The 18,905-nt window shown below is 53.7% G+C and overlaps 1 protein-coding gene across 1 annotated transcript in view; it reads right to left on the bottom strand.

The window, feature by feature from the left end:
- Positions 1-17,485, bottom strand: part of LOC311115921 (N-acetylglucosamine-6-sulfatase-like) — a 67,585-nt gene extending 50,100 nt beyond the window's left edge. Inside the window, exons 1-2 of the mRNA XM_084191045.1 lie at positions 17,189-17,485; positions 16,206-16,265 (exon numbers count right to left, since the gene is read on the bottom strand). Coding sequence (XP_084047171.1) covers positions 16,206-16,265; positions 17,189-17,350 — 222 coding nt within the window. The 5' untranslated portion in view covers positions 17,351-17,485. The remainder of the gene's footprint in view (positions 1-16,205; positions 16,266-17,188) is intronic.
- Positions 17,486-18,905: the final 1,420 nt, after the last annotated feature.

Below are 18,905 nucleotides of genomic sequence, written 5' to 3'. Positions count from 1 at the left end.
TCCGCCCCATTTCCAACCTCCCCTTCCTTATAAAAGCCTGGCCTGGACACCACCATCCGCCCCATTTCCAACCTCCCCTTCCTTATAAAAGCCTGGCCTGGACACCACCATCCAGCTGCAGTCAACCCATCTTTAAAAAGCCTGGCCTGGACACCACCATCCAGCTGCAGTCAACCCATCTTTAAAAAGCCTGGCCTGGACACCACCATCCGCCCCATTACCAACCTCCCCTTCCTTATAAAAGCCTGGCCTGGACACCACCATCCGCCCCATTTCCAACCCCCCCTTCCTTATAAAAGCCTGGCCTGGACACCACCATCCGCCCCATTTCCAACCTCCCCTTCCTTATAAAAGCCTGGCCTGGACACCACCATCCGCCCCATTTCCAACCTCCCCTTCCTTATAAAAGCCTGGCCTGGACACCACCATCCGCCCCATTTCCAACCTCCCCTTCCTTATAAAAGCCTGGCCTGGACACCACCATCCGCCCCATTTCCAACCTCCCCTTCCTTATAAAAGCCTGGCCTGGACACCACCATCCAGCTGCAGTCAACCCATCTTTAAAAAGCCTGGCCTGGACACCACCATCCGCCCCATTTCCAACCTCCCCTTCCTTATAAAAGCCTGGCCTGGACACCACCATCCGCCCCATTTCCAACCTCCCCTTCCTTATAAAAGCCTGGCCTGGACACCACCATCCGCCCCATTTCCAACCTCCCCTTCCTTATAAAAGCCTGGCCTGGACACCACAATCCAGCTGCAGTCAACCCATCTTTAAAAAGCCTGGCCTGGACACCACCATCCGCCCCATTTCCAACCTCCCCTTCCTTATAAAAGCCTGGCCTGGACACCACCATACGCCCCATTTCCAACCTCCCCTTCCTTATAAAAGCCTGGCCTGGACACCACCATCCGCCCCATTTCCAACCTCCCCTTCCTTATAAAAGCCTGGCCTGGACACCACCATCCGCCCCATTTCCAACCTCCCCTTCCTTATAAAAGCCTGGACTGGACACCACCATCCGCCCCATTTCCAACCTCCCCTTCCTTATGAAGACTCTGGAGCTAACCCTAACCCTAACCCTGGCCTGGATTCCACCATCCGCCCCATTTCCAACCTCCCCTTCCTTATGAAGACTCTGGAGCTAACCCTAACCCTAACCCTGGCCTGGATTCCACCATCCGCCCCATTTCCAACCTCCCCTTCCTTATGAAGACTCCGGAGCTAACCCTAACCCTGGCCTGGACTCCACCATCCGCCCCATTTCCAACCTCCCCTTCCTTATGAAGACTCTGGAGCTAACCCTAACCCTAACCCTGGCCTGGACTCCACCATCCGCCCCATTTCCAACCTCCCCTTCCTTATGAAGACTCTGGAGCTAACCCTAACCCTAACCCTGGCCTGGACTCCACCATCCGCCCCATTTCCAACCTCCCCTTCCTTATGAAGACTCTGGAGCTAACCCTAACCCTAACCCTGGCCTGGACTCCACCATCCGCCCCATTTCCAACCTCCCCTTCCTTATGAAGACTCTGGAGCTAACCCTAACCCTAACCCTGGCCTGGACTCCACCATCCGCCCCATTTCCAACCTCCCCTTCCTTATAAAAGCCTGGCCTGGACACCACCATCCGCCCCATTTCCAACCTCCCCTTCCTTATAAAAGCCTGGCCTGGACACCACCATCCGCCCCATTTCCAACCTCCCCTTCCTTATAAAAGCCTGGCCTGGACACCACCATCCGCCCCATTTCCAACCTCCCCTTCCTTATAAAAGCCTGGCCTGGACACCACCATCCAGCTGCAGTCAACCCATCTTTAAAAAGCCTGGCCTGGACACCACCATCCAGCTGCAGTCAACCCATCTTTAAAAAGCCTGGCCTGGACACCACCATCCGCCCCATTACCAACCTCCCCTTCCTTATAAAAGCCTGGCCTGGACACCACCATCCGCCCCATTTCCAACCCCCCCTTCCTTATAAAAGCCTGGCCTGGACACCACCATCCGCCCCATTTCCAACCTCCCCTTCCTTATAAAAGCCTGGCCTGGACACCACCATCCGCCCCATTTCCAACCTCCCCTTCCTTATAAAAGCCTGGCCTGGACACCACCATCCGCCCCATTTCCAACCTCCCCTTCCTTATAAAGGCCTGGCCTGGACACCACCATCCGCCCCATTTCCAACCTCCCCTTCCTTATAAAAGCCTGGCCTGGACACCACCATCCAGCTGCAGTCAACCCATCTTTAAAAAGCCTGGCCTGGACACCACCATCCGCCCCATTTCCAACCTCCCCTTCCTTATAAAAGCCTGGCCTGGACACCACCATCCGCCCCATTTCCAACCTCCCCTTCCTTATAAAAGCCTGGCCTGGACACCACCATCCGCCCCATTTCCAACCTCCCCTTCCTTATAAAAGCCTGGCCTGGACACCACCATCCAGCTGCAGTCAACCCATCTTTAAAAAGCCTGGCCTGGACACCACCATCCGCCCCATTTCCAACCTCCCCTTCCTTATAAAAGCCTGGCCTGGACACCACCATCCGCCCCATTTCCAACCTCCCCTTCCTTATAAAAGCCTGGCCTGGACACCACCATCCGCCCCATTTCCAACCTCCCCTTCCTTATAAAAGCCTGGCCTGGACACCACCATCCGCCCCATTTCCAACCTCCCCTTCCTTATAAAAGCCTGGACTGGACACCACCATCCGCCCCATTTCCAACCTCCCTTCCTTATAAAAGCCTGGACTGGACACCACCATCCACCCCATTTCCAACCTCCCCTTCCTTATAAAAGCCTGGCCTGGATTCCACCATCCGCCCCATTTCCAACCTCCCCTTCCTTATGAAGTCTCTGGAGCTAACCCTAACCCTAACCCTGGCCTGGACTCCACCATCCGCCCCATTTCCAACCTCCCCTTCCTTATGAAGACTCTGGAGCTAACCCTAACCCTAACCCTGGCCTGGACTCCACCATCCGCCCCATTTCCAACCTCCCCTTCCTTATGAAGACTCTGGAGCTAACCCTAACCCTAACCCTGGCCTGGACTCCACCATCCGCCCCATTTCCAACCTCCCCTTCCTTATGAAGACTCTGGAGCTAACCCTAACCCTAACCCTGGCCTGGACTCCACCATCCGCCCCATTTCCAACCTCCCCTTCCTTATGAAGACTCTGGAGCTAACCCTAACCCTAACCCTGGCCTGGACTCCACCATCCGCCCCATTTCCAACCTCCCCTTCCTTATGAAGACTCTGGAGCTAACCCTAACCCTAACCCTGGCCTGGACTCCACCATCCGCCCCATTTCTACCCTCCCCTTCCTTATGAAGACTCTGGAGCTAACCCTAACCCTAACCCTGGCCTGGACTCCACCATCCGCCCCATTTCCAACCTCCCCTTCCTTATGAAGACTCTGGAGCTAACCCTAACCCTAACCCTGGCCTGGACTCCACCATCCGCCCCATTTCCAACCTCCCCTTCCTTATGAAGACTCTGGAGCTAACCCTAACCCTAACCCTGGCCTGGAATCCACCATCCGCCCCATTTCCAACCTCCCCTTCCTTATAAAAGCCTGGCCTGGACACCACCATCCGCCCCATTTCCAACCTCCCCTTCCTTATAAAAGCCTGGCCTGGACACCACCATCCGCCCCATTTCCAACCTCCCCTTCCTTATAAAAGCCTGGCCTGGACACCACCATCCAGCTGCAGTCAACCCATCTTTAAAAAGCCTGGCCTGGACACCACCATCCGCCCCATTTCCAACCTCCCATTCCTTATAAAAGCCTGGCCTGGACACCACCATCCGCCCCATTTCCAACCTCCCCTTCCTTATAAAAGCCTGGCCTGGACACCACCATCCGCCCCATTTCCAACCTCCCCTTCCTTATAAAAGCCTGGCCTGGACACCACCATCCGCCCCATTTCAAACCTCCCCTTCCTTATAAAAGCCTGGCCTGGACACCACCATCCAGCTGCAGTCAACCCATCTTTAAAAAGCCTGGCCTGGACACCACCATCCAGCTGCAGTCAACCCATCTTTAAAAAGCCTGGCCTGGACACCACCATCCGCCCCATTTCCAACCTCCCCTTCCTTATAAAAGCCTGGCCTGGACACCACCATCCGCCCCATTTCCAACCCCCCTTCCTTATAAAAGCCTGGCCTGGACACCACCATCCGCCCCATTTCCAACACCCCCTTCCTTATAAAAGCCTGGCCTGGACACCACCATCCGCCCCATTTCCAACCTCCCCTTCCTTATAAAATCCTGGCCTGGACACCACCATCCGCCCCATTTCCAACCCCTCCTTCCTTATAAAAGCCTGGCCTGGACTCCACCATCCGCCCCATTTCCAACCTCCCCTTCCTTATAAAAGCCTGGCCTGGACACCACCATCCGCCCCATTTCCAACCTCCCCTTCCTTATAAAAGCCTGGCCTGGACACCACCATCCGCCCCATTTCCAACCTCCCCTTCCTTATAAAAGCCTGGCCTGGACACCACCATCCGCCCCATTTCCAACCTCCCCTTCCTTATAAAAGCCTGGCCTGGACACCACCATCCGCCCCATTTCCAACCTCCCCTTCCTTATAAAAGCCTGGCCTGGACACCACCATCCGCCCCATTTCCAACCTCCCCTTCCTTATAAAAGCCTGGCCTGGACACCACCATCCAGCTGCAGTCAACCCATCTTTAAAAAGCCTGGCCTGGACACCACCATCCAGCTGCAGTCAACCCATCTTTAAAAAGCCTGGCCTGGACACCACTATCCGCCCCATTACCAACCTCCCCTTCCTTATAAAAGCCTGGCCTGGACACCACCATCCGCCCCATTTCCAACCCCCCCTTCCTTATAAAAGCCTGGCCTGGACACCACCATCCGCCCCATTTCCAACCTCCCCTTCCTTATAAAAGCCTGGCCTGGACACCACCATCCGCCCCATTTCCAACCTCCCCTTCCTTATAAAAGCCTGGCCTGGACACCACCATCCGTCCCATTTCCAACCTCCCCTTCCTTATAAAAGCCTGGCCTGGACACCACCATCCGCCCCATTTCCAACCTCCCCTTCCTTATAAAAGCCTGGCCTGGACACCACCATCCAGCTGCAGTCAACCCATCTTTAAAAAGCCTGGCCTGGACACCACCATCCGCCCCATTTCCAACCTCCCCTTCCTTATAAAAGCCTGGCCTGGACACCACCATCCGCCCCATTTCCAACCTCCCCTTCCTTATAAAAGCCTGGCCTGGACACCACCATCCGCCCCATTTCCAACCTCCCCTTCCTTATAAAAGCCTGGCCTGGACACCACCATCCAGCTGCAGTCAACCCATCTTTAAAAAGCCTGGCCTGGACACCACCATCCGCCCCATTTCCAACCTCCCCTTCCTTATAAAAGCCTGGCCTGGACACCACCATCCGCCCCATTTCCAACCTCCCCTTCCTCATAAAAGCCTGGCCTGGACACCACCATCCGCCCCATTTCCAACCTCCCCTTCCTTATAAAAGCCTGGCCTGGACACCACCATCCGCCCCATTTCCAACCTCCCCTTCCTTATAAAAGCCTGGACTGGACACCACCATCCGCCCCATTTCCAACCTCCCCTTCCTTATAAAAGCCTGGACTGGACACCACCATCCACCCCATTTCCAACCTCCCCTTCCTTATAAAAGCCTGGCCTGGATTCCACCATCCGCCCCATTTCCAACCTCCCCTTCCTTATAAAAGCCTGGACTGGACACCACCATCCACCCCATTTCCAACCTCCCCTTCCTTATAAAAGCCTGGCCTGGATTCCACCATCCGCCCCATTTCCAACCTCCCCTTCCTTATGAAGACTCTGGAGCTAACCCTAACCCTAACCCTGGCCTGGACTCCACCATCCGCCCCATTTCCAACCTCCCCTTCCCTATGAAGACTCTGGAGCTAACCCTAACCCTAACCCTGGCCTGGACTCCACCATCCGCCCCATTTCCAACCTCCCCTTCCTTATGAAGACTCTGGAGCTAACCCTAACCCTAACCCTGGCCTGGACTCCACCATCCGCCCCATTTCCAACCTCCCCTTCCTTATGAAGACTCTGGAGCTAACCCTAACCCTAACCCTGGCCTGGACTCCACCATCCGCCCCATTTCCAACCTCCCCTTCCTTATGAAGACTCTGGAGCTAACCCTAACCCTAACCCTGGCCTGGACTCCACCATCCGCCCCATTTCCAACCTCCCCTTCCTTATGAAGACTCTGGAGCTAACCCTAACCCTAACCCTGGCCTGGACTCCACCATCCGCCCCATTTCCAACCTCCCCTTCCTTATGAAGACTCTGGAGCTAACCCTAACCCTAACCCTGGCCTGGACTCCACCATCCGCCCCATTTCCAACCTCCCCTTCCTTATGAAGACTCTGGAGCTAACCCTAACCCTAACCCTGGCCTGGACTCCACCATCCGCCCCATTTCCAACCTCCCCTTCCTTATGAAGACTCTGGAGCTAACCCTAACCCTAACCCTGGCCTGGACTCCACCATCCGCCCCATTTCCAACCTCCCCTTCCTTATCAATCAATTTTCAATCAATTTTATTTTATATAGCCCTTCTTACATCAGCTAATATCTCGAAGTGCTGTACAGAAACCCAGCCTAAAACCCCAAACAGCTAGTAATGCAGGTGTAGAAGCACGGTGGCTAGGAAAAACTCCCTAGAAAGGCAAAACCTAGGAAGAAACCTAGAGAGGAACCAGGCTATGAGGGGTGGCCAGTCCTCTTCTGGCTGTGCCGGGTGGAGATTATAACAGAACCATGCCAAGATGTTCAAAAATGTTCATAAGTGACAAGCATGGTCAAATAATAATCAGGAATAAATCTCAGTTGGCTTTTCATAGCCGATCATTAAGAGTTGAAAACAGCAGGTCTGGGACAGGTAGGGGTTCCATAACCGCAGGCAGAACAGTTGAAACTGGAATAGCAGCAAGGCCAGGCGGACTGGGGACAGCAAGGAGTCACCACGGCCGGTAGTCCCGGCGTATGGTCCTAGGGCTCAGGTCTCTCAGTTGGCTTTTCATAGCCGATCATTAAGAGTTGAAAACAGCAGGTCTGGGACAGGTAGGGGTTTCGTAGCCGCAGGCAGAACAGTTGAAACTGGAATAGCAGCAAGGCCAGGCGGACTGGGGACAGCAAGGTGTCATCATGCCCGGTAGTCCTGACGTATGGTCCTAGGGCTCAGGTTCTCAGAGAGAAAGAGAGAACGAGAGAATTAGAGAGAGCATACTTAAATTCACACAGGACACTGGATAAGACAGGAGAAGTACTCCAGGTATAACCAACTAACCCCAGCCCCCCGACACATAAACTACTGCAGCATAAATACTGGAGGCTGAGACAGGAGCGGTCCGGAGACACTGTGGCCCCATCCGAAGAAACCCCCGGACAGGGCCAAACAGGAAGGATATAACCCCACCCACTCCGCCAAAGCACAGCCCCCGCACCACTAGAGGGATATCCCCAACCACCAACTTACAATCCTGAGACAAGGCCGAGTATAGCCCACAGAGGTCTCCACCACAGCACAAACCAAGGGGGGGGCGCCAACCCAGACAGGAAGATCACGTCAGTAACTCAACCCACTCAAGTGACGCACCCCTCCCAGGGACGGGCCTCTGGAGCAAACCCTAACCCTAACCCTGGCCTGGACTCCACCATCCGCCCCATTTCCAACCTCCCCTTCCTTATGAAGACTCTGGAGCTAACCCTAACCCTAACCCTGGCCTGGACTCCACCATCCGCCCCATTTCCAACCTCCCCTTCCTTATAAAAGCCTGGCCTGGACACCACCATCCGCCCCATTTCCAACCTCCCCTTCCTTATAAAAGCCTGGCCTGGACACCACCATCGGCCCCATTTCCAACCTCCCCTTCCTTATAAAAGCCTGGCCTGGACACCACCATCCAGCTGCAGTCAACCCATCTTTAAAAAGCCTGGCCTGGACACCACCATCCGCCCCATTTCCAACCTCCCATTCCTTATAAAAGCCTGGCCTGGACACCACCATCCACCCCATTTCCAACCTCCCCTTCCTTATAAAAGCCTGGCCTGGACACCACCATCCGCCCCATTTCCAACCTCCCCTTCCTTATAAAAGCCTGGCCTGGACACCACCATCCGCCCCATTTCCAACCTCCCCTTCCTTATAAAAGCCTGGCCTGGACACCACCATCCAGCTGCAGTCAACCCATCTTTAAAAAGCCTGGCCTGGACACCACCATCCAGCTGCAGTCAACCCATCTTTAAAAAGCCTGGCCTGGACACCACCATCCGCCCCATTTCCAACCTCCCCTTCCTTATAAAAGCCTGGCCTGGACACCACCATCCGCCCCATTTCCAACCCCCCCTTCCTTATAAAAGCCTGGCCTGGACACCACCATCCGCCCCATTTCCAACCCCCCCTTCCTTATAAAAGCCTGGCCTGGACACCACCATCCGCCCCATTTCCAACCCCCCCTTCCTTATAAAAGCCTGGCCTGGACACCACCATCCGCCCCATTTCCAACCTCCCCTTCCTTATAAAAGCCTGGCCTGGACACCACCATCCGCCCCATTTCCAACCCCCCCTTCCTTATAAAAGCCTGGCCTGGACTCCACCATCCGCCCCATTTCCAACCTCCCCTTCCTTATAAAAGCCTGGCCTGGACACCACCATCCGCCCCATTTCCAACCCCCCCTTCCTTATAAAAGCCTGGCCTGGACACCACCATCCGCCCCATTTCCAACCTCCCCTTCCTTATAAAAGCCTGGCCTGGACACCACCATCCGCCCCATTTCCAACCTCCCCTTCCTTATAAAAGCCTGGCCTGGACACCACCATCCGCCCCATTTCCAACCTCCCCTTCCTTATAAAAGCCTGGCCTGGACACCACCATCCGCCCCATTTCCAACCTCCCCTTCCTTATAAAAGCCTGGCCTGGACACCACCATCCAGCTGCAGTCAACCCATCTTTAAAAAGCCTGGCCTGGACACCACCATCCAGCTGCAGTCAACCCATCTTTAAAAAGCCTGGCCTGGACACCACCATCCGCCCCATTACCAACCTCCCCTTCCTTATAAAAGCCTGGCCTGGACACCACCATCCGCCCCATTTCCAACCCCCCCTTCCTTATAAAAGCCTGGCCTGGACACCACCATCCGCCCCATTTCCAACCTCCCCTTCCTTATAAAAGCCTGGCCTGGACACCACCATCCGCCCCATTTCCAAACTCCCCTTCCTTATAAAAGCCTGGCCTGGACACCACCATCCGCCCCATTTCCAACCTCCCCTTCCTCATAAAAGCCTGGCCTGGACACCACCATCCGCCCCATTTCCAACCTCCCCTTCCTTATAAAAGCCTGGCCTGGACACCACCATCCAGCTGCAGTCAACCCATCTTTAAAAAGCCTGGCCTGGACACCACCATCCGCCCCATTTCCAACCTCCCCTTCCTTATAAAAGCCTGGCCTGGACACCACCATCCGCCCCATTTCCAACCTCCCCTTCCTTATAAAAGCCTGGCCTGGACACCACCATCCGCCCCATTTCCAACCTCCCCTTCCTTATAAAAGCCTGGCCTGGACACCACCATCCAGCTGCAGTCAACCCATCTTTAAAAAGCCTGGCCTGGACACCACCATCCGCCCCATTTCCAACCTCCCCTTCCTTATAAAAGCCTGGCCTGGACACCACCATCCGCCCCATTTCCAACCTCCCCTTCCTCATAAAAGCCTGGCCTGGACACCACCATCCGCCCCATTTCCAACCTCCCCTTCCTTATAAAAGCCTGGCCTGGACACCACCATCCGCCCCATTTCCAACCTCCCCTTCCTTATAAAAGCCTGGACTGGACACCACCATCCGCCCCATTTCCAACCTCCCCTTCCTTATAAAAGCCTGGACTGGACACCACCATCCACCCCATTTCCAACCTCCCCTTCCTTATAAAAGCCTGGCTTGGATTCCACCATCCGCCCCATTTCCAACCTCCCCTTCCTTATGAAGACTCTGGAGCTAACCCTAACCCTAACCCTGGCCTGGACTCCACCATCCGCCCCATTTCCAACCTCCCCTTCCTTATGAAGACTCTGGAGCTAACCCTAACCCTAACCCTGGCCTGGACTCCACCATCCGCCCCATTTCCAACCTCCCCTTCCTTATGAAGACTCTGGAGCTAACCCTAACCCTAACCCTGGCCTGGACTCCACCATCCGCCCCATTTCCAACCTCCCCTTCCTTATGAAGACTCTGGAGCTAACCCTAACCCTAACCCTGGCCTGGACTCCACCATCCGCCCCATTTCCAACCTCCCCTTCCTTATGAAGACTCTGGAGCTAACCCTAACCCTAACCCTGGCCTGGACTCCACCATCCGCCCCATTTCCAACCTCCCCTTCCTTATGAAGACTCTGGAGCTAACCCTAACCCTAACCCTGGCCTGGACTCCACCATCCGCCCCATTTCCAACCTCCCCTTCCTTATGAAGACTCTGGAGCTAACCCTAACCCTAACCCTGGCCTGGACTCCACCATCCGCCCCATTTCCAACCTCCCCTTCCTTATAAAAGCCTGGCCTAGACACCACCATCCGCCCCATTTCCAACCTCCCCTTCCTTATAAAAGCCTGGCCTGGACACCACCATCCGCCCCATTTCCAACCTCCCCTTCCTTATAAAAGCCTGGCCTGGACACCACCATCCAGCTGCAGTCAACCCATCTTTAAAAAGCCTGGCCTGGACACCACCATCCGCCCCATTTCCAACCTCCCATTCCTTATAAAAGCCAGGCCTGGACACCACCATCCGCCCCATTTCCAACCTCCCCTTCCTTATAAAAGCCTGGCCTGGACACCACCATCCGCCCCATTTCCAACCTCCCCTTCCTTATAAAAGCCTGGCCTGGACACCACCATCCGCCCCATTTCCAACCTCCCCTTCCTTATAAAAGCCTGGACTGGACACCACCATCCGCCCCATTTCCAACCTCCCCTTCCTTATAAAAGCCTGGACTGGACACCACCATCCACCCCATTTCCAACCTCCCCTTCCTTATAAAAGCCTGGCCTGGACTCCACCATCCGCCCCATTTCCAACCTCCCCTTCCTTATGAAGACTGGAGCTAACCCTAACCCTAACCCTGGCCTGGACTCCACCATCCGCCCCATTTCCAACCTCCCCTTCCTTATGAAGACTCTGGAGCTAACCCTAACCCTAACCCTGGCCTGGACTCCACCATCCGCCCCATTTCCAACCTCCCCTTCCTTATGAAGACTCTGGAGCTAACCCTAACCCTAACCCTGGCCTGGACTCCACCATCCGCCCCATTTCCAACCTCCCCTTCCTTATGAAGACTCTGGAGCTAACCCTAACCCTAACCCTGGCCTGGACTCCACCATCCGCCCCATTTCCAACCTCCCCTTCCTTATGAAGACTCTGGAGCTAACCCTAACCCTAACCCTGGCCTGGACTCCACCATCCGCCCCATTTCCAACCTCCCCTTCCTTATAAAAGCCTGGACTGGACACCACCATCCGCCCCATTTCCAACCTCCCCTTCCTTATAAAAGCCTGGACTGGACACCACCATCCACCCCATTTCCAACCTCCCCTTCCTTATAAAAGCCTGGCCTGGATTCCACCATCCGCCCCATTTCCAACCTCCCCTTCCTTATGAAGACTCTGGAGCTAACCCTAACCCTAACCCTGGCCTGGACTCCACCATCCGCCCCATTTCCAACCTCCCCTTCCTTATGAAGACTCTGGAGCTAACCCTAACACTAACCCTGGCCTGGACTCCACCATCCGCCCCATTTCCAACCTCCCCTTCCTTATGAAGACTCTGGAGCTAACCCTAACCCTGGCCTGGACTCCACCATCCGCCCCATTTCCAACCTCCCCTTCCTTATGAAGACTCTGGAGCTAACCCTAACCCTAACCCTGGCCTGGATTCCACCATCCGCTCCATTTCCAACCTCCCCTTCCTTATGAAGACTCTGGAGCTAACCCTAACCCTAACCCTGGCCTGGACTCCACCATCCGCCCCATTTCCAACCTCCCCTTCCTTATGAAGACTCTGGAGCTAACCCTAACCCTAACCCTGGCCTGGACTCCACCATCCGCCCCATTTCCAACCTCCCCTTCCTTATGAAGACTCTGGAGCTAACCCTAACCCTAACCCTGGCCTGGACTCCACCATCCGCCCCATTTCCAACCTCCCCTTCCTTATGAAGACTCTGGAGCTAACCCTAACCCTAACCCTGGCCTGGACTCCACCATCCGCCCCATTTCCAACCTCCCCTTCCTTATGAAGACTCTGGAGCTAACCCTAACCCTAACCCTGGCCTGGACTCCACCATCCGCCCCATTTCCAACCTCCCCTTCCTTATGAAGACTCTGGAGCTAACCCTAACCCTAACCCTGGCCTGGACTCCACCATCCACCCCATTTCCAACCTCCCCTTCCTTATGAAGACTCTGGAGCTAACCCTAACCCTAACCCTGGCCTGGACTCCACCATCCGCCCCATTTCCAACCTCCCCTTCCCTATTAAGACTCTGGAGCTTAGGGTTGCCTCCCAATTCCAAACCCACCCGCTAATCAACAACCTGTTGGAGCCCCTCCAGTCTGGTTTCCGCCCCATCCACAGTCCTGAAACCGCCCTCCTCAAAGTGATCAATGACCTCCTGACCTCTGCTGATGCTGGTACCCTCAACATCCTGATTCTCCTGGACCTGAGTGCTGCTTTTGACACAGTGAGCCATCAGATCCTCCTCACCAGGGTTGAGGGCATGGGTGTTGAGGGCACCGCACTCTCCTGGCTACAATCATACCTCACAAACCGGACCCACTATATCTCACTCAATGGCCACACCTCAGACTCAGCTGCAGGTCTACAGGGTGTCCCCCAGGGCTCAGACTCAGCTGCAGTTCTACAGGGTGTCCCCCAGGGCTCAGACTCAGCTGCAGTTCTACAGGGTGTCCCCCAGGGCTCAGACTCAGCTGCAGTTCTACAGGGTGTCCCCCAGGACTCAGACTCAGCTGCAGTTCTACAGGGTGTCCCCCAGGGCTCAGACTCAGCTGCAGTTCTACAGGGTGTCCCCCAGGGCTCAGACTCAGACTCAGCTGCAGTTCTACAGGGTGTCCCCCAGGGCTCAGACTCAGCTGCAGTTCTACAGGGTGTCCCCCAGGGCTCTGACTCAGCTACAGTTCTACAGGGTGTCCCCCAGGACTCAGACTCAGCTGCAGGTCTACAGGGTGTCCCCCAGGGCTCTGACTCAGCTGCAGTTCTACAGGGTGTCCCCCAGGACTCAGACTCAGCTGCAGGTCTACAGGGTGTCCCCCAGGGCTCAGACTCAGACTCAGCTGCAGGTCTACAGGGTGTCCCCCAGGGCTCAGACTCAGCTGCAGGTCTACAGGGTGTCCCCCAGGACTCAGACTCAGCTGCAGTTCTACAGGGTGTCCCCCAGGGCTCAGACTCAGCTGCAGTTCTACAGGGTGTCCCCCAGGACTCAGACTCAGCTGCAGTTCTACAGGGTGTCCCCCAGGACTCAGACTCAGACTCAGCTGCAGTTCTACAGGGTGTCCCCCCAGGGCTCTGACTCAGACTCAGCTGCAGGTCTACAGGGTGTCCCCCAGGGCTCTGACTCAGCTGCAGTTCTACAGGGTGTCCCCCAGGGCTCTGACTCAGCTGCAGTTCTACAGGGTGTCCCCCAGGACTCAGACTCAGACTCAGCTGCAGTTCTACAGGGTGTCCCCCAGGACTCAGACTCAGCTGCAGGTCTACAGGGTGTCCCCCAGGGCTCAGACTCAGACTCAGCTGCAGGTCTACAGGGTGTCCCCCAGGGCTCTGACTCAGCTGCAGTTCTACAGGGTGTCCCCCAGGGCTCTGACTCAGCTGCAGTTCTACAGGGTGTCCCCCAGGACTCAGACTCAGACTCAGCTGCAGTTCTACAGGGTGTCCCCCAGGACTCAGACTCAGCTGCAGGTCTACAGGGTGTCCCCCAGGGCTCAGACTCAGACTCAGCTGCAGGTCTACAGGGTGTCCCCCAGGGCTCAGACTTAGCTGCAGTTCTACAGGGTGTCCCCCAGGGCTCTGACTCAGCTACAGTTCTACAGGGTGTCCCCCAGGGCTCTGACTCAGCTGCAGGTCTACAGGGTGTCCCCCGGGGCTCAAACTCAGACTCAGCTGCAGGTCTACAGGGTGTCCCCCAGGGCTCAGACTCAGCTGCAGGTCTACAGGGTGTCCCCCAGGACTCAGACTCAGCTGCAGTTCTACAGGGTGTCCCCCAGGGCTCAGACTCAGCTGCAGTTCTACAGGGTGTCCCCCAGGACTCAGACTCAGCTGCAGTTCTACAGGGTGTCCCCCAGGACTCAGACTCAGACTCAGCTGCAGTTCTACAGGGTGTCCCCCCAGGGCTCAGACTCAGACTCAGCTGCAGGTCTACAGGGTGTCCCCCAGGGCTCAGACTCAGCTGCAGTTCTACAGGGTGTCCCCCAGGGCTCTGACTCAGCTACAGTTCTACAGGGTGTCCCCCAGGGCTCTGACTCAGCTGCAGTTCTACAGGGTGTCCCCCAGGACTCAGACTCAGACTCAGCTGCAGTTCTACAGGGTGTCCCCCAGGACTCAGACTCAGCTGCAGGTCTACAGGGTGTCCCCCAGGGCTCAGACTCAGACTCAGCTGCAGGTCTACAGGGTGTCCCCCAGGGCTCTGACTCAGCTGCAGGTCTACAGGGTGTCCCCCAGGGCTCAGACTCAGCTACAGTTCTACAGGGTGTCCCCCAGGGCTCAGACTCAGACTCAGCTGCAGGTCTACAGGGTGTCCCCCAGGGCTCAGACTCAGACTCAGCTGCAGGTCTACAGGGTGTCCCCCAGGGCTCTGACTCAGCTGCAGTTCTACAGGGTGTCCCCCAGGGCTCAGACTCAGCTGCAGGTCTACAGGGTGTCCCCCAGGGCTCAGACTCAGCTGCAGCTCTACAGGGTGTCCCCCAGGGCTCAGACTCAGCTGCAGTTCTACAGGGTGTCCCCCAGGTCTACAGGGTGTCCCCCAGGTCTACAGGGTGTCCCCCAGGGCTCTGACTCAGCTGCAGTTCTACAGGGTGTCCCCCAGGGCTCTGTGCTGGGTCCCTTACTCTTCATCATCTACGTTCTCCATCTTGTTCAGATCCTCCGTCACTTCAACCTTGACTTCCACTGCTATGCCGATGACACCCAGATCTACCTCAGCACCAAATCCCTCCTCAACCCACCTCTGACCCCCACTGAATCCTGCCTCTCTACAATAAAACATGGATGAAACAAAACTTTCTCAACCTCAACAGTGATAAAACAACAGAAGTCCTCCTCATAGGCACCAAGTCCACCCTCACCAAACCTGGCAACCTCACCAAACCTGGCAACCTCACCAAACCTGGCAACCTCACCAAACCACCCTCACCAAAACCTGGCAACCTCACCAAACCTGGCAACCTCACCAAACCTGGCAACCTCACCACTGACGACACCTCTGTCTCTCCCTCCATGCAACGCAACCTTAGTGTCTCCTTTGACCACCACATAAGACAGACAGTCAAGTCCTCATTCTTCCACCTCCACAACACTGTCAAAGTCAGACCCTCCCTCTCCAGTTCTGCTGCTGAAACCCTCAGACATGCATTCATCTCCTCCAGAAGGAACCTGCCAGTAAGCATTTCGTTGGACCATGTACACCATGCGTATCCCGTACATACGGCTAATACAACTTGAAACCTGACTAGGATACTCAACAGCGTTGGAGACCAACACTAACCCCTTAACTCTGAACAGGATACTCACAGCGTTGGAGACCAACCCTAACCCCTTAACTCTGACCAGGATACTCACAGCGTTGGAGACCAACCCTAACCCCTTAACTCTGACCAGGATACTCACAGCGTTGGAGACCAACCCTAAGCCCTTAACTCTGAACAGGATACTCACAGCGTTGGAGACCAACCCTAACCCCTTAACTCTGAACAGGATACTCACAGCGTTGGAGACCAACCCTAAGCCCTTAACTCTGAACAGGATACTCACAGCGTTGGAGACCAACCCTAAGCCCTTAACTCTGAACAGGATACTCACAGCGTTGGAGACCAACCCTAACCTCTTAACTCTGAACAGGATACTCACAGCGTTGGAGACCAACCCTAACCCCTTAACTCTGAACAGGATACTCACAGCGTTGGTGAAGGAGATCCCTGCATCACCAATCAGCTTCCTGGTCTTGTTCAGTGGGGTCTGAAGAAACACAATACAGGGGTTAGAATGACGTCCCATTCTGAAACCTCAGCTCACAGACAAACCTGTTCAGGGAACGTATTTCACACTGCTCTGTCATCCTCATCAACATCTGCCTGTTCTAAACTCTAGAATAGTAAAGTGAGAAAATTTAGCTGAATTACATCAAACAGGATCATAAGATTCTCCTGGCCAGACTTCTAGTAGACCTACTCAACCCTCTGGACTAGTTCCGGTGAGGAGAGAGACTGGCTGCCAAATACCTGGACTGTGAGAGCAGGCCCCTGCTACAGAATAGGGTGAGAACAGAACGAACTGAAAACAATGGATGTTTGACTTGGGATTTAGGCTGGTTTAGAGAGGAGGAACTAATCCCGTGTTTATGAAGGGCCTGGTCATCTGCTGTAGCGCTGGAACCGTATGTATCAAGAGTCTCAGAGTAGGATTGCCTGATCAAGGATCAGGTCCCCCCCTCTCCATGTAATCTTATTAATTATGGAGAAAAAAAACTAAACTGATCCTATATCAGCAGCACTCCTCCTCTGACACATACAGTCATGATGTGATTGTTCTGTAGGCTGATGAGATCAGGGACATGATTAGGCTCGGCAGGCCTGAGGGGGTAGATAACCGAGCAGGTCATGATCAACACACCCTCAACATAGCTGGCCTATATGGGATGGCTAGGCTATCTGGCTAACGTTAGCTACATGTAAACATAGCTGGCCTATATGGGATGGCTAGGCTATCTGGCTAACGTTAGCTACATGTAAACATAGCTGGCCTATATGGGATGGCTAGGCTATCTGGCTAACGTTAGCTAAATGTAAACACTGCGCGCATCAGCCCACAGCAGTCTAACTTAACGTTAGTTCTACCAATATACCACCAATAGATTCAACTAATGTTGTAAACTCATTTACCATGCCCCCAATAGCGACGTCCAGGTCATCCGTGAGGATCAAAACAATGTTGGGTCTGTGATACCACTTGGCAACAACACAACATCGGTTATTCAATAGCAAAGTGACGCAGATTACGAGTAAATTAAATAACGTTGGCAGACTTAACCGGACCGAGGCCATTTTCACTGTGAAATTAAAAACAGTCCAGACTGCGTCTTCTCGCTGCGATTCCTAAATTGGTAAAAACGTGAAACGTAGTTAGGAAAATGTTCCTGTAAAGGGATTAGAATGACACCCCTGTAAAGCAGGCGAGAATAAGTCAGGACACGGATTTTTACACTCCTTCAGAATAAGAGTCAAATCAAATCAGGTTTTATTTATACAGCACATTTCAGACATGGAATGCAACCACAACGCAATAGAGTACCACAGTATGAGTCATATTACCCATAAACCCTAGTGGTCAAACAAGGAAATGGTTCTAATCGTTTCTATGGGGATTTTAGAAACCCTTAAAATAAGGGCTGTTTTGATAACCGTGTAAATATCTCTAGGACAAGGTGCCTTGCGGAGGTTGCGGTTAATTGCGGAAGACACATTTTAGTTGAACGCATTCAGTTGTTCAACTGATTAGGTATCCCCTTTCCCCTCTAATTAGCTACATCCTCATATTGATGGTTAGAAAAGGCCTTTTACACATTTAAAATCAACAATTCCAACAGCATGCTTGGCAAAAACTGCTGGGGTTTCAAACAACAATTAATTATGTAGCCTAATATAGCCCAGGCTTCAATCATATCCGTCTAAATTAGAGTATAATTTTTTCCCGGTACTTTACAAATGTTCCATCTAGAGAATAAATCACTTTTCTCGCTGGGTAACCCGGTATTTCCCGCCAAACCAGAAGTGTTATTCAAAAGCATTATAAAGCATATAAATATGTCTGGATTTGATTAGAGCTTTGATCATTATGAAAATTAAAACCTGATGCTACCTGAGCCTGATGAGCCATATATTAAATACATTTTATTATTTAGCCCTACATTAATGACGTTTAACGAGCCCAAACCCAAGCCACAAAAAGCCCAAATTATTGTGCTGTTATCCAATACATATATGGGCAACTGCACATTAGGCATGACAGAAAAACATAAAAGCCCATAGATGTAGCTAGCTATATAAAGCCCATAGATGTAGCTAGCTATATAAAGCCCATAGATGTAGCTCACTATATAAAGCCCATAGATGTAGCTCGCTATATAAAGCCCATAGATGTAGCTAGCTATATAAAGCCCATAGATGTAGCTAGCTATATAAAGCCCATAGATGTAGCTCGCTATATAAAGCCCATAGATGTAGCTAGCTATATAAAGCCCATAGATGTAGCTCGCTATATAAAGCCCATAGATGTAGCTCGCAATATAAAGCCCATAGATGTAGCTAGCTATATAAAGCCCATAGATGTAGCTAGCTATATAAAGCCCATAGATGTAGCTAGCTATATAAAGCCCATAGATGTAGCTAGCTATATAAAGCCCATATATGTAGCTAGCTATATAAAGCCCATAGATGTAGCTAGCTATATAAAGCCCATAGATGTAGCTCGCTATATAAAGCCCATAGATGTAGCTAGCTATATAAAGCCCAAAGATGTAGCTAGCTATATAAAGCCCATAGATGTAGCTCGCTATATAAAGCCCATAGATGTAGCTAGCTATATAAAGCCCGTAGATGT

Source organism: Coregonus lavaretus, assembly GCF_964263955.1.
Source record: "Coregonus lavaretus genome assembly, contig: HAP1_SCAFFOLD_1259, whole genome shotgun sequence".
Lineage (NCBI taxonomy): Eukaryota > Metazoa > Chordata > Actinopteri > Salmoniformes > Salmonidae > Coregonus > Coregonus lavaretus.
Note: the sequence above shows the minus strand (reverse complement) of the source record. Positions and strands in the feature narration are given on the sequence as shown.